Source organism: Pseudochaenichthys georgianus, chromosome 19, assembly GCF_902827115.2.
Source record: "Pseudochaenichthys georgianus chromosome 19, fPseGeo1.2, whole genome shotgun sequence".
NCBI classification, from domain to species: Eukaryota; Metazoa; Chordata; class Actinopteri; order Perciformes; family Channichthyidae; genus Pseudochaenichthys; species Pseudochaenichthys georgianus.
In genome coordinates, this window is record NC_047521.1 from 23,803,058 (window position 1) to 23,818,290 (window position 15,233).

The window sequence follows — 15,233 nt, forward strand, 5'->3', positions numbered from 1 at the left end:
CTTTATAATTACATGATTGGAAAGCATAGGAACATAAGGTTACACTACTATGATATTGTCATAGACTAGGTTACTAATAAGTAAGTGTAACGGAATAGCTTTTTCCTGCTGACTAATGTCTCACATATTCCCTTGTGATTGTCTTGCGTAAACGTGTGCGCCTCCGGATAAATCAAGTCCCTCCCAGAGAAGAAGACGCTGTTCGCGCATCTCTCTCACTTCATCATTCAGTCCGGGGTTAGTTCATCTCCGTCCTGCAGATCTATCCCGGACAGAACACATTTTGGATAACCTTTTAAATTATGGGGATGTATTGCGCTTCGACGATTCAAAGATTGGATCAACACTGAAAGAACATCTGCGTTACGCGCGAGTTAATCCCGTAACCGTTTTACGCGTGAAGTGATCCTCACCTGCGGGAGGATGAAGGTGACTCTCGGCTTTCTGGTGATCACAGCCGGGATCTGCGGACTGCTGAGCTTCGCTTTCCTGGCCACTTCCCTCGGAACGCAGTACTGGTACATCATAGAGATGAATCCCATGAATGTGAGTGACTTTGAGGACATGAGTTCCCACTCGGGACTGTGGAGCATCAACGAAGGTAATAACTCTCTCTTTGTTATTGACATTAGTGCTGCTATATTGGGGAGCATGAGTGGGGGTGAAATAGAATCGAATGACAACCATTTTCATTATCTCTGTTGGACTCTAATGTATTTGTTTCAGGCTTTCTAGTGATGGAGTAAATAATTGGACAATATGTATATGACTGTGGTGCTTTTGTATTGTGACTACAGGTGAGAAGAACGTAGACTCCATTGACTCTTTCACAGCTGACGAGTCCAGATACTCTGAGACTGAGCTGCACATGCTGAGTGAGTGTCCTTCATCTGAATAATGTCTTATTGAAACACTAATAAGTCATTCACAGTGAGATTGAAATGAAGAATGAATGAAAAACACATGGCAGAGATGCATGGTATGTAGGCTACTTGTACTGTACTTCTATCCAATTTGAAATCCTGTCATGTTTTCTTGAATGCAACAATATCTCTTGGATCCAATAATCACCTCAAGTATTATGTCCTAATATGTTGGCTGTTCGGACACACAGCCCTTTGCACAGCTGATATATGAGCAACACAATCTAACTTTAAGGTGCATTGGATGACTTGTATGTCCCAGTCGTATGCATGCAATATGTACTTAGTTAGGGCCCCGTAGAACATATCAAAAGTTAAAGTGTGTTTCCAAAATTCTTCAAACCGCCTCCATCTTGGATAAAACCCTGTGGTTCAAATAATCACCGATAAGGATCTTGCATTGTCCACACATGCATAATTCAACACATGCTTGATTATACACCTGTTTGTGTGCACGTGTGTGTCTGCAGGTATGCACGGTGCCATCGTGGTGGTGCTCCCCATCAGCCTGGTGCTGCTGCTGTTCGGGGCGATCTGTGGGCTGGTCAGCTCTCTAGCCCGGAGCCCCCTTCTCCTCACCGGCACCGCCGCCTACTTCTTCATCTGCAGTGAGTCCAGCTCCAGTTTCCTCCACACTTACTCAAGGACTGTACTTACATTTACTTAAGTATTTTCCATGTTATGCTTCTTAATACTTCTACTCCACTACATTTTGGAAGCTAATATTGTACTTAGGACTCCACCACATTTATCTGACAGCTTTAGTTACTTCACAGATTTAGTTTTGAGCTAACACAGAATGTAAATCAACAGTGACGTTATTATAGGGTAGGACATCCAGCAGCAGTATAGTCATTCAAATTAGCTTCACATTTACAAGCATTGATGAACATAAAGCATCAATAGTCATATTCCAGTAGTATAGATGACGCTGTAATGAGTCATAATGCATAACAAATGCTCTTATTTTTGTTACTTAAGTGTATTTAAATACAATAGTTTTGTACTCAAACATTAATCAGACTATGAATCCTGGACTATACTTGTAATGGAGGTTTTTTTTACAATTTAATATTTCTAATTGCACTATCTAGATCTACTTCTTCCATGACTGGCTCCCAAATCTGCAGATGTGTTTCGTGCACCCGCTGAGATATATTGTCATCAATTCCAGATGGAGCAATTAGATAAAAAACAGCACGGCTTTACACTCGAGATGAATCACAGCTACTATTACTACTGCCACGACATCAAAGCGCTTCAGAAGCCAGGGTAGGAAGTCCCCCATGTGAACAGTATGGACAAAGCTCTCTCACAAATACTGCGCCTGGGGTTTTCTTTTTATCTGGAAGACAGTGCTGCTTTTATATGGCCCAACTATTGAAATGACACATTGTGGAAGAGATGGTGTTAATAAAAACGACACAATATATCACATTAATTGCAAGAAAGAGAGTCATTCTGCTTTGGATCATTTACCTCAGCGTTAAATAAAGCCGCAGCCATTACGTGCCGGTATAAAGGAGACAATTGTCGCGACACACGTTGTTAATGATCTTTGCACTCAAACGGCGCAGGGAACACGATACCTCGGAAGTGTTTCTGTGCAACGCTCTCACACCTTTTCCATCACGGCATTTTCCTGACATACATGCAGTGTGACAATGAGACCAGTGCATGAGAAGTACTCAGTGCAATAAGGGTTTGAACAACTATCCTTATTTGGGCTTTTTCATGCCAAAAAACATTTCAATCAAAGCATAGTTTAACTGCAACACAGTTAAATAATAGATAATGACGCGTATATGTAATATTTAAGTCCCTTTGTAAGAAGAACAGAGGCAGAATACTCCGAAAATATGTATTTATGCTTGTTTTTTTGGTGAGATTAGAACTCGGTCACGATCAATGCGGTGTGTTTTATTCGGTATTTAACTCACTGTTGGTTTTTATAGAAGAACTAGAACGCCGTGCAGGGTCTGTTGGACTATGTAAGGCTGGAGTTGGCATTAGAGCAAGCCATGATGGTTAATTTGTGCAGACGGGAACACGTTATGTGCACTGCCGTGTGAAACCGAGGGTGTGTGTGTGTGTGTGTGTGTGTGTGTGTGTGTGTGTGTGTGTGTGTGTGTGTGTGTGTGTGTGTGTGTGTGTGTGTGTGTGTGTGTGTGTGTGTGTGTGTGTGTGTGTGTGTGTGTGTGTGTGTGTGTGTGTGTGTGTGTGTGTGTGTGTGTGTGTGTGTGTGTGTGTGTGTCTTGTTGCTGTTAGAAGCCTTCCTTCACTCCTCGTATGGGTTAGGAGAGATGTTATTGGTCTGTGGAGAGATGTAACAGAGGTCTTTATTTTCTATGTTTTCTATATCTATACACAGTTTCATGACGGCCCTGCATGTTCAATCAGAACAGTGACTGTGTTTCACATTAATTATCTAGCCTGTGGCTGTAATCTCATTTTCATTTTCAAAGGAAGTCCCAACATTCTTTCCACATTGGAAATACATGGACACACGATGTGTAAAGGAAATAAATACATAAAAACAACGCCATGCTCTCACAGCCAGTGGCTGTTCATTCAATAAGAGGGGAACATTTAATGTAGATTTGAACATTTTGAGTTCAGTATAAAGTAAAAAAAGCAACATAAAATACCATTATTGATGTTTTATTTAGTAACAGAGTTTGTTTCATGACTTTGTTACAATTAACATGGTGTTTTAGCTTTGGCCCATGATACAGAACTTTAAAAGAAGATTGGGGTAATACATGCATTATTTATGCAGCCAAACGTTGTTTTTATTTTATTTCTTAACATTTGTTTCAGTAACTTAGTTGCAACTTATTAAATTACATTACTGAAAAAAATCCCTGTTAACTTTGGCCCCGCTTACAGCAAAGTAACCTTGTTTATATGTACAACTTGTGTGTTTAGCTATATTGGATTATGAGCACACCATCATTAATCAGAAATGGGTAAGAAGAGCACACACTTTTCCTTTTCTCTTACTTCTTAATTTTGCTCCCAAAGTGCATACAATTGCCCACTGCTCCTATTGCTAGACTCCTGGTACTAGGATGGGTTAAAAGCAGAGAACACATTTCACTGTGTGTGCTCTGCATGTGTGACCATTAAAGAGGGTGCATGTCATCCCTCCGATTCTATCTATCTAATTAATTCAACTTAATTAAACATAATTTTCTTAGATGTGGCAAAGTAGATTTGCATCAGAAAAAATGGCAATCAAAATGTGTGTCTCTCTAATGTTCTGTATATTAAAGGGGACCTATCATGCAAAATGCACTTTTTGAAACATAGCGATGTGTCCCCGGTGTGTCGGGGAACTCACGCAGCGTCAGAAAATAAAACCCTCTCTCTTTTCCTCCGTACCCAAATCTCTAAAAACGGGGCTACAACGGAGCTGATCCAGATTTGCGTCCGATATGACGTAATATCTGAAATGTAGGCTGGCTTTACACCCACGGCCCCATCAGAAACAATTTCCGACTGTTTTGGACGTAATATGGTCGGTGTTTACATTAGCATCGCTAACACTCAGAGCTAACCTGTACTGGAGAGCATGTGTGTGAAGAAGCAGGAAGTAAAGGAACTCACCTTGTGGTATAACCGGCAAGAGAGAAAACCTTTGAGCTCCAGACTGTTTCAGATCCTTGATAATCCATGATATGGCGTTTCATCACGGCAGCATTTAGTTTAGACGGTAGCTGCCGGGTCCCGCATGAGCTCAGCCCCCTCCTTTTTATTTTGTATCAATTATTTTATTTTTAAAGCTTTATACTTAAAATCTGCACTTTTGAATCAGGAAGTGAAATAGAGGGATATGAGGCGTGGCTAGAACGGGTGATCTGTTTGGTATTTTGATAAAAAAAACTTCATAGACATGTTTTTTATATAATTGTATATATCTAGACCTATGCTATTGCCTAAAAATAGCATGATTGGTGCATTTTAAATCATGCCATCTTTACATGGACTGCACATGCTGGAACATACACTCAGGTTATGGAATATTTGCTCTGATTTCAACTTAACAACAAGGGAAATACTAAGTTTAAATCTCTTAAAATGTGTCCATTAAAAAAGGTTGGCCATGTGGTTAAAATCACTATCACATTTCTTTTTTTAAATTGATGCAACGCTCTCACACGTGAAATAAGCAACAGAAAATGTAAAGAGAATATTAAAGCATTTTTCAAATACATTGTCTTTATTGATCCTGTGCTTTTCTCCTCTCATTTGAAAGCCAGGAACACAGAAACTGTTGAGATGCAGATCTATAAAAAGCTGTCTCTTCATACATCAGATTCTCTGTTACATTACATTGCATTTAGCTGACGCTTTTATCCAAGGCGACTTATGATAAGTACATTAGACCAGGAAGACACAAACTTGGAGAAAACAGAATCATAAAGTACATCAGGTTTCATAGAGCCAAACATTTCAAGTGCTACTTAACTGGCTTTAGATAAGCCAGTCCTTAATTAGTATATAAGTGCTTTGTTAATAGTTCTATTGCTCGAAGTGGAGTCGAAAGAGATGAGTTTTCAGTCTGCGCCGGAAGGTGTGTAAGCTTTCTGCTGTCCTGATTTCAATGGGAGCTCATTCCACCATTTTGGAGCCAGGATAGCAAACCCACGTGTTTCTGCTGATGGGAACTTGGGTCCCCCTCGCAGTGCGGGTGCAGAGAGTCGTTTGGCTGATGCCGTTTGTAACTGCTGCACATGTCAAAAACCTCAAATGATCTGCACTGCACGACGTAACATCTTTCATGATTGGAAATATTCACGAGGTGTTTGAGATACAGCGCAGAAAACCAGCATCCATTCAGACACATTTAAAAGAGCTGAGAGAACATGCTACTTGGAGCTAAACAAACCCTTTAAGGGTGACTGTGGCTGCGAGGGAGTGCGGTCGTCTTTCAACCAGAAGGTTCGATCCCAGCCCGTGCAGCCAACATGTCGATGTATCCTTGGGCAAGATACTTAACCCTGAGTTGCTCCCGATGGCCAACGGTGTGTGAATGTTAGTTCCTAGAGTAAGGTACACTGCTCTGTGTGAATGGTTGTGAATGGGAGGGTGACATGTGGTATGTAAAGCGCTTTGAGGGTTCGTAAAGACTGGATAAAGCGCTATACAAGTACAGTCCATTTAAGAATAATGAATCTGATCTGGTTATAAAATGTAAATCAGGGTCCTTGTCAGATTGGAGAAATTAAGTAAATAGAGCTGGTCAAATATGTTAGAACTCATCTTCCAAATGTTGCCTAATTACAAACGAGGTGTGTTTTGAGTCCGTGCCATGAAGTGAAAACATGAATGAAAAAAGAGAACCATAGTTTGTAGTTATTGACAGTATTTCTTTTTACCTGTTGCTTCCTTATCCCATTCATAAAATAAGAAAAACCCAATTAAATGTTACTTTGATGTTTGGATTTTAATTTAAAGAAATATATAATATAGATAGTTTTGTTAAATCTCATGCTGGATAAGACCACCGAGGAAGACCTTAACGAAAGCTGCTTTTCAACAAGCCCTGTCCTTCATTAGAAATATATAATAATACCATAAATTAGCAGTCAAAACAACCACAGAAGTGAAATAGCCACGCATAAAGGAGAAGAAAATGTTAATTATGTCAAACGATGCTTTAAAAAACAATACAGAGGGAATTTATTTAATTGGTATTACTGTTCATGTTTTATGCTTCTGTGATATAACTCTTTCTGTTTGTTTATAACTGGGTTCAATTGTGTTTCTCCATCTTTATTGTGTATCTGAAAAGCACTCTGGGATTAATCTTGCATGAAAGGTGCTATATAAATAAAGTTTATTATTAATATTATTATTAAAAAATCCATAAAATAATAAGAAAACTGATCTGTGACTTTATAATCATAGTAAATGCTGCTTTAAAACTCGTCCAAAACCCTTGTTGTTTATCGCATTCAATATTTGTTCTGTATTAGTTGCCACTGTTATTGTAATACATTAAATATAATATGAAATCTCCATAATATATGTCACTTATGGCGCATTTCCACTACATTTCCACGCCGGCCCGTTTTTGGTTGCGTTTCCACTAGGCGTAGTTCCGGCTAGCGGGTACTTTTTCACAGTTTTTCTGGCTCTCCAAAATCGAGGTTCTTTCCGGGCCAACAACCGGGCTGAGTCGGGCTGAGTGTGCTAAACTAGTGAGAGAATCGCTGGCAACTACAACAAAATGAACATATTTGACCGTGATTTAATTGTAATACACGTTTCAAAATGATGCCGAAGTAACAACATACTGATACCGGTTAGTAAAAACCATGAATTAATGCTTTGACAAGTCTTCAGACAGACGGCAGGCGAACAACCTTTAAAATGCGTGTTTTCTGAATGGAGATCGGCTAAGCTAACGCAGTATATGCTCCGACCGTCCACACTCACAACAACGACCTACAGCCATAAATAAAGCAGCGACTGTATTCGCCATGACACAGGCAGTCTGTGGTTTGGACTTGTTTAACTTTTGTCTAGTTTCTGAACAGATACGAGGAGCTGTGAGCTCTGAGGGCTAAGAGCTAACGGCTGATGTTGGTTTTGTGTTTCACATTGAAAATGACATCACGGCTCCGCCTACACTGCGTTACTATAGTAACTACCCCAGTTCCTAAACTGTATGGAAACGCAGCATAAAGTGAGCCTGGCCTAACGAGGCTAGCCATACCGTACTAAGCCGAGCGAGGCCCTGCAGTGGAAAAGCGCCATTAGTCTGTTTACTCAATGATAGAAAGGTTTGGGAACCGCTGCTGCTCGCTACCACACACCCAACTTGATCATTATTTAACCTAGAAACCAATGATATAAATGTGTGAGAGTTAGATTACCGTTAAGCACGTTAACACTATTATATTAACATTATATTAACCTGGGTATTTACAGTAATCGGGTTATTGGTGAGCACATACACAAAGTGCCTGCGCTCTTCCCTTATGACCTCGATAAAGAAGACCTTGTGATGGCTGACACTTAAAAAGACCCTTTATATTCTCACTGTAATGAGCAGCACATGGCGATGTGTGGAAGGGAATAAAGACTTTAATTAGATTGGGCTTGACTCGTGAACTTGTTGATTGTCCGACTTTTAAAATATCCCAGCTTCGAGACGGGTGTTTCTTTGTTTTCTGGTGTCGTCGTAAAGTGACTTTGTTTGTTTTTCACCCTTCGGCTCTTAACCTCTTAAGTCCTGGGCCCTAACCCTCAGGCTCGAAAAGGACATGCCCAGAATGAATGAGTATATCTTCACAACTAAAAGGGGTACATGAATAATCTTTTTTATTAAAGCAATGATTCACCTGTGAGTTGGCTGTAGAAGTGTCAGAATCATAATAGATGTTGCTGTGTCAGAGTAAATTCAGTTAGAGTTAACCCTAACCCGGAGGTTAAATAAAATAATCAATTAAATTATATAAAAATGGAATACCTGAGTGTTTACCGAGGGTTCCATCAGGCAGGATGTAGGGTTGGAAGAGTTATTTGTATTCCCTTAAAATGACTAATTACCTGTAAAAACACATAGTTGTTTAAAGGGCCCTATCATGCTCACTTTCAGGTTCATATTTGTATTTGGTTTCCATTCTTTAATGTTCATGTTGAGCTTTGGGATTTTAGCCTTTGCAGACCATTTACATGCACACAAACCTAAATAACACACTACAGGAAAGGGAACACCCCTTAAAACATGATAGGGCCCCTTTAACAAACCAGGTGTCAACTTACTGCATTTAAAAAGAATGAAGAAAGCCTTTCATTTATCTGTAAATGCTTCTCTAAATCTGACCTCCTTGAATAGTGACAGTATTTCAGAATGAACAGCTGGCACTGAACGATAATGGTGTACCTCTTTTCCCCTTAAAAAATGTTTCCCTGTTAGCTGTAACTCCCCACAGTATACACACATAAATGTGTATAAATATAACATTTAAATGATCTTTTAATTGCGTTGTTCTAATGTTGCAGCTTCTTTCCTCTCCAAGCATTAAACAGCCTGATGGGTATTTGCCTGACTCCCTGCAGGGCCGTTCCTCTGCCTCCTCTCCACTTCCTCTTCCTCTCAATTCATATTCTGAGGAAGTTGAGGTTCCCTCTGGAAATGAGAACATTTACCAAGTCATGTTCAAACCAGAACAGGATGTGATGTCATGTTGTGTAGCTAAACAGCACACGTTTCTGTTATCATGCCGTCTATTGTCTCTGTAAAGCTAACTTTTGCTAATAGCCACTATACACAGAGTAAGATAAGATAAGATTGTATTCATCCCGAAGGAAATTGTGCCAGAGTTACAAAAATACAATAAACACAAAAGCATAAGTAAGGCTAGGCAAGGCTAGGCAAGGCTAGGCTAGGCAAGGCAAGGCAAGGCAAGGCTAGGCTAGGCAAGGCAAGGCTAGGCAAGGCAAGGCAAGGCAAGGCAAGGCAAGGCAAGGCAAGGCAAGGCAAGGCAAGGCTAGGCAAGGCAAGTCAAGGCTAGGCTAGGCTAGGCAAGGCAAGGCTAGGCAAGGCAAGGCAAGGCAAAGATAGGCTAGGCTAGGCAAGGCTAGGCAAGGCAAGGCAAGGCAAGGCTAGGCAAGGCAAGGCAAGGCTAGGCAAGGCAAGGCTAGGCTAGGCTAGGCAAGGCAAGGCAAGGCAAGGCTATTTATATAGCACTTTTCAACACAAGGCAATTCAAAGTGCTTTACAAAAAATGAAAGACATTAAGCATTAAAAAAGAAAAGCTAATAAAATAAACATTAAAAGAAAAGTACATTAATTTATTCTTTGTATGGGTTAATATTCAACATCATTTCAAGAATTGAACAACTAAAGATGTTGACCTGATGATGATATTAGAGGAAAAGAGAGGGACACCTCCAAAAGGTACATTAATGTTGACATGCAACAAAATGTCATTTCAATCCATGTAATACTTGTTGATGTATTTCACTTTGAACCCACATGCATGCCTCTTGCATTGAAAGTGAGGGGATGACCGAAGTACGAAGGATTTATCCTCTGGAGAACATGAATGTCTAATTTAAAATGTCATGTCAATCCATCCAATATTTGTAATGGTTTAATAGCCTGGACCAAAGAAGTAGACAGGCAGACGGATACATCGAGCAAAGTAAAAACAGTCAGAAAACGATTGAAAATCAAGGATAAAAATACAAAGATACAAAATCTTCACAATCTTTCAATCAATTACCAAAATGTTTTCTGATAACATCTTCCACAAATGGCTTATCCCTTTTAGATGTGCGTCTGTACAACGTGAGGCAGTTTCTGTCCCTGTGTTTCTCTGCATAGAAATGAGACCTCAGATGCAGCTTCCTCCTTGTTCTCCGAGCTAGAAGCACCTTGGGGTGTAATCGTAATAAAAGGATTATTAGTCCCACCCTGGGTAGCCTCTGCGCTCCACTTGCATCCCCTTAAAACCAGTAGCAAGTCGTTAAAATGGGGTTTCCAATAGCAACACTATGAAAGTGGTGAGGACAGTATGGCTTTGTGCGTGTCTGAATCAAGTCTCTGATGAGCAGGATGTTGAGTAAGCAGTCAGCACGAACGTCATTATATTTCCTGTCTGTCACAAAATGAGATTTTGGGAAGCTAATGGCAGCATGTTATTGTGGGTTTAATTGATAAGCTCTCAGCACGCAGCTCTGACTGGTACAAATATCCGCTTTATAATTTGCTGGAGTACAATGCCAGCTTGAACATTGCCTTAAAGGGACAGTTTACCCCCAAATCAAAAATTGATATTCTCCCTCTGACCATCAGGGTGTCATCAGGGTGTCATCAGGGTGTCAGTCGCTGTGAGCTGGAGGAAAGGCCGAGAAGTGTATGGAAGATAATGGAAACGATGGAAGTTGGTGCTAAAAGCGCCAACAAACAACATTTAGCAGCAATGTCTCTTTCAAGCAATCTTTATTATGTTACTAAAGGTAATCCACGGACCTTGTTGATATCTGTTTCACCCAACAATATTACAAAAACACCCGTTTAAATCCGCCTTCTCTCTCCTTCTGCGCAGTTGGCAGGTGTAGTCCTGTGGACAGAAAATAGTTCTTACACGTAACTGCTCACAACAAGGTCTGTGGATTGTCTTGAGTAACAGTGTCATGGTTTCTGGACACAGACATTTCTGTTGAGTTTTTTTCAAATGCACCTCAAGCTGAGCACCATCGAGTTCCATTATATTCAACACAAGGCAGACATCCAAAAGCCAATATCGTTACCATTGGGTAACTCACACTAAAACAATCTAGATTGATGAGAAAGCATTACAGGTGTGGTTTCTGCGGTGAACCATCCTTTTTTTAATTAAGAATTAAGAAATTGCCAGAATTATTAGGTAGTAAAACCCAGCACAGTTTTAAAGGTCCCCTATTATACCGTTTTTCATCAATATATTACAGGTCTCAGATATATACAGAACATGACTCTGAAGTGTTTGGCTCCAAACACCAAACAGATCATTGCAGCATTACCCATAATCCCCTCTGTTTCAGCCCTGTTTCCAAAGTGCTGATTCTCTGTCTGTTACTTTAGATGAAAATAAGGAGCCCCTTCCCACGCCCCTCTGAGAGAGATCTGGTTAGAAAGAACTCAATGGTGCTCTAGGAGGAGATTCAGGTGATAAGGGGGGGGGGGGGGGGGTTACCTTGGTTGCTGATTGGCTAATGGTTACACAAGACAACACATCGTTATGACATCATAACGTGGCCAAAATCGGCTTATTTTCAAACAGGTTTTTATAGAAATGGATCAGGACAAAAAGAGAGAGAATCTTTTTTCCTGAAACTTTCAGAGTCTCTTTCCACAGAGGGGACACATGCTGATGTAGAAGAGACAGGAAGAAGAGGGGACACATGTTGATGTAGAAGAGACATGAAGAAGAGGGAACACATGTTGATGTAGAAGAGATGTGAAGAAGAGGGGACACATGTTGATGTAGAAGAGACATGAAGAAGAGGGGACACATGTTGATGTAGAAGAGACATGAAGAAGAGGGAACACATGTTGATGTAGAAGAGATGTGAAGAAGAGGGGACACATGTTGATGTAGAAGAGACATGAAGAAGAGGGGACACATGTTGATGTAGAAGAGACATGAAGAAGAGGGGACACATGTTGATGTAGAAGAGACATGAAGAAGAGGGGGACACATGTTGATGTAGAAGAGACATGAAGAAGAGGGGATACATGTTGATGTAGAAGAGACATGAAGAAGAGGGGACACATGTTGATGTAGAAGAGACATGAAGAAGAGGGGACACATGTTGATGTAGAAGAGACATGAAGAAGAGGGACACATGTGATGAGGAAGAGGGGACACATGTTGATGTAGAAGAGACATGAAGAAGAGGGGACACATGTTGATGTAGAAGAGACATGAAGAAGAGGGGACACATGTTGATGTAGAAGAGACATGAAGAAGAGGGGACACATGTTGATGTAGAAGAGACATGAAGAAGAGGGGACACATGTTGATGTAGAAGAGACATGAAGAAGAGGGGACACATGTTGATGTAGAAGAGACATGAAGAAGAGGGAACACATGTTGATGTAGAAGAGACATGAAGAAGAGGGACACATGTTGATGTAGAAGAGACATGAAGAAGAGGGGACACATGTTGATGTAGGAAGAGACATGAGAAGAGGGGACACATGTTGATGTAGAAGAGACATGAAGAAGAGGGGAGACATGTTGATGTAGAAGAGACATGAAGAAGAGGGGACACATGTTGATGTAGAAGAGACATGGAGAAGAGAGGACACATGTTGATGTAGAAGAGACATGGAGAAGAGGGGACACATGTTGATGTAGAAGAGACATGGAGAAGAGGGGACACATGTTGATGTAGAAGAGACATGAAGAAGAGGGGACACATGTTGATGTAGAAGAGACATGAAGAAGAGGGGACACATGTTTGATGTAGAAGAGACATGGAGAAGAGGGGACACATGTTGATGTAGAAGAGACATGAAGAAGAGGGGACACATGTTGATGTAGAAGAGACATGAAGAAGAGGGGACACATGTTGATGTAGAAGAGACATGTAGAAGAGACGTGAAGAAGAGGGGACACATGTTGATGTAGGAAGAGACATGAAGAAGAGGGGACACATGTTGATGTAAGAAGAGACATGGAGAAGAGGGGACACATGTTGATGTAGAAGAGACATGAAGAAGAGGGGACACATGTTGATGTAGAAGAGACATGAAGAAGTGGACTTTGCATAATAGGTGCCCTTTACGTCTGGTTTGTTTTGAATGTGTGTCTCTGTGCAGGTCTGATGACCCTGTGTGGAGTGAGCCTCTACATGATCTACTCCTACCAGGCTCTGGCGGAGACGGAGAGGCTGGTGGGGGGCGGAGGGTCTGGCCCACGTCCACACCTCCTTCGGCTGGTCTCTGGGTCTGGCCTGGCTCTCCTACGGCCTGGAGCTGCTCACCGGGGTCCTGCTGCTGCTGGCTGCCAGGAGGGCCAAGCAGCAGTGCAGGAGTCCCCAGAGCCTGACTCCAACACCTCCAGGAGGGAAAACTGGACTGATGGGTTACTGACATGTGGCTCTTAAGGTTATTAACGAGAAGCTTTAAAGGAACACTCATGTTCAACTGAAGAGGTGTCTGACTGTTAAAGAGAGTATTTTATAAGGTTAATGTCCTCAAATCGGCTTTAAATGTGATAAATGGCGCCCTCTTGTGGTCTGATTTTAAGAAGTCGAAAGATAACTGTACAGGGAAAATATATTGTTCTATTTTGCCTTTTACAGGAGTAGAGAAAACATTTAAAATAAACAACAAACTTATACAAATCAACAGTAAAAAGATGCACGTCTATGGAGTAACTATAGTCAAACATATAACAAGGAATAACTTCTAATACACTTGTTCCAACCCATGCTTATTGTCACACATTCAATCTGTGCCAAATTAACTGGGGATCTCAGAGTCTACGTTTCGACACACATCCACTCTGTCTTTGAAGGTTTCAAGTGTTAGAAATGCCAAACCTGTGTTGTCTATATATTCACATTTTACTTTTTTCTACTAAAAATATGTATCCATTTTTGTTCACCGTGCCTGCTGGTTAAAAATGTTACTGTTGTGCGGTTACTTATTGTCTGTATTTTGAGCCGATTGATCATTTAAAGTGTATACTGTTTATTCAGTACTTTGGGATTGAACATTGTCTGTATCTACGGTGTTTTTCTTTCGTTACTTTTTTAAGAATAATTGTATCCGTCTCAATTGTTACATTATTTCCTTGTGTGCAAGCAGCACTTGTGACTGTGGGATTTGACTCGAAGGCCAAAGGTAGTTTTGTTGTTTTACTATGAGCACTGAGCAGAGAGGAAGACTGGATTCCTGTTGCTGTCACTCGTATCGGATCCTTTCAGAAAACACTTTCCCCAGACGTTTCTAAGGCAACGTAAACATCCTTTCGGTCCTCACAAAGGATGGAAAGTGGGCGTGAGAGGAGATGTGTGCAGAAAACTGAAGATACTGGCCGTTTCTCAATGTCGAGTACACCTGCTGCAGAGCCACTATTTCAAGTATACTACGTCATCGAGTGGTGCCGAAGGACTGTTTAAATGCATGTTAAATGCCCAGCAATCGGCGCCACTCGATGACGAAGTATACTTGAAATAGTGGCTCTGCAGCAGATACTCGACATTGAGAAACGGCCTCAATGTAGTCATCGGATTAAAGCATTCGGCTGTAGTCAAGGAGAAACAAGCACCAAGACATCGCAGTGTAAACAGAAGCTATATGTTGGTTTTCCAATAAACTATAAGCTGAACGTATCTCTGATTCCTCAAGCTTCTTAAAGGGGCCCTATCATTTTTTTGGGGGGGTTTCCCTTTCCTGTAGTGTGTCATAAAGGTTTGTGTGCATGTAAATGGTCTGCAAAGGCTACAATCCCTAAGTTCCAGCCAGAAATTCCTCCAATGGACTCCTTTGTTTACTTCAAACATAGGGTTAGGGTTATTGGCTAGCTTCTATTGGCTAGTGCTCCAACACAATGTACGCTAAGGGGCGGGACATCTCTAAGTGGTTGACCAATCACAACAAAGCCGGGCCAGCTAACCAATCAGAGCAGACTGGGCTCTGGTTTCAGACAGAGGGTGAAAAGAGGTGCTGCAGCAGACAAATAAAAAGCTTTTCCAACATTAAAGCATTGAGACATGTCACAGTAGAGACACTACATACTGATATGAAGCTGAATATTAGCATAAGAGGGTCCCTTCAACTGCAGCCATCTAAAT

At 41.0% G+C, this 15,233-nt stretch overlaps 1 protein-coding gene across 1 annotated transcript; it reads left to right on the top strand.

Moving 5' to 3' along the window:
• The first annotated feature begins 277 nt into the window (after positions 1-277).
• LOC117464984 (transmembrane protein 235-like) lies at positions 278-14,542 on the top strand. The gene is given in 5 exon segments (XM_034107804.2): positions 278-601; positions 798-875; positions 1,394-1,531; positions 13,252-13,328; positions 13,330-14,542. Coding segments are annotated over 5 exon segments (666 nt in total). The 5' UTR covers positions 278-423; the 3' UTR covers positions 13,525-14,542.
• The last annotated feature ends 691 nt before the right edge of the window (positions 14,543-15,233 follow it).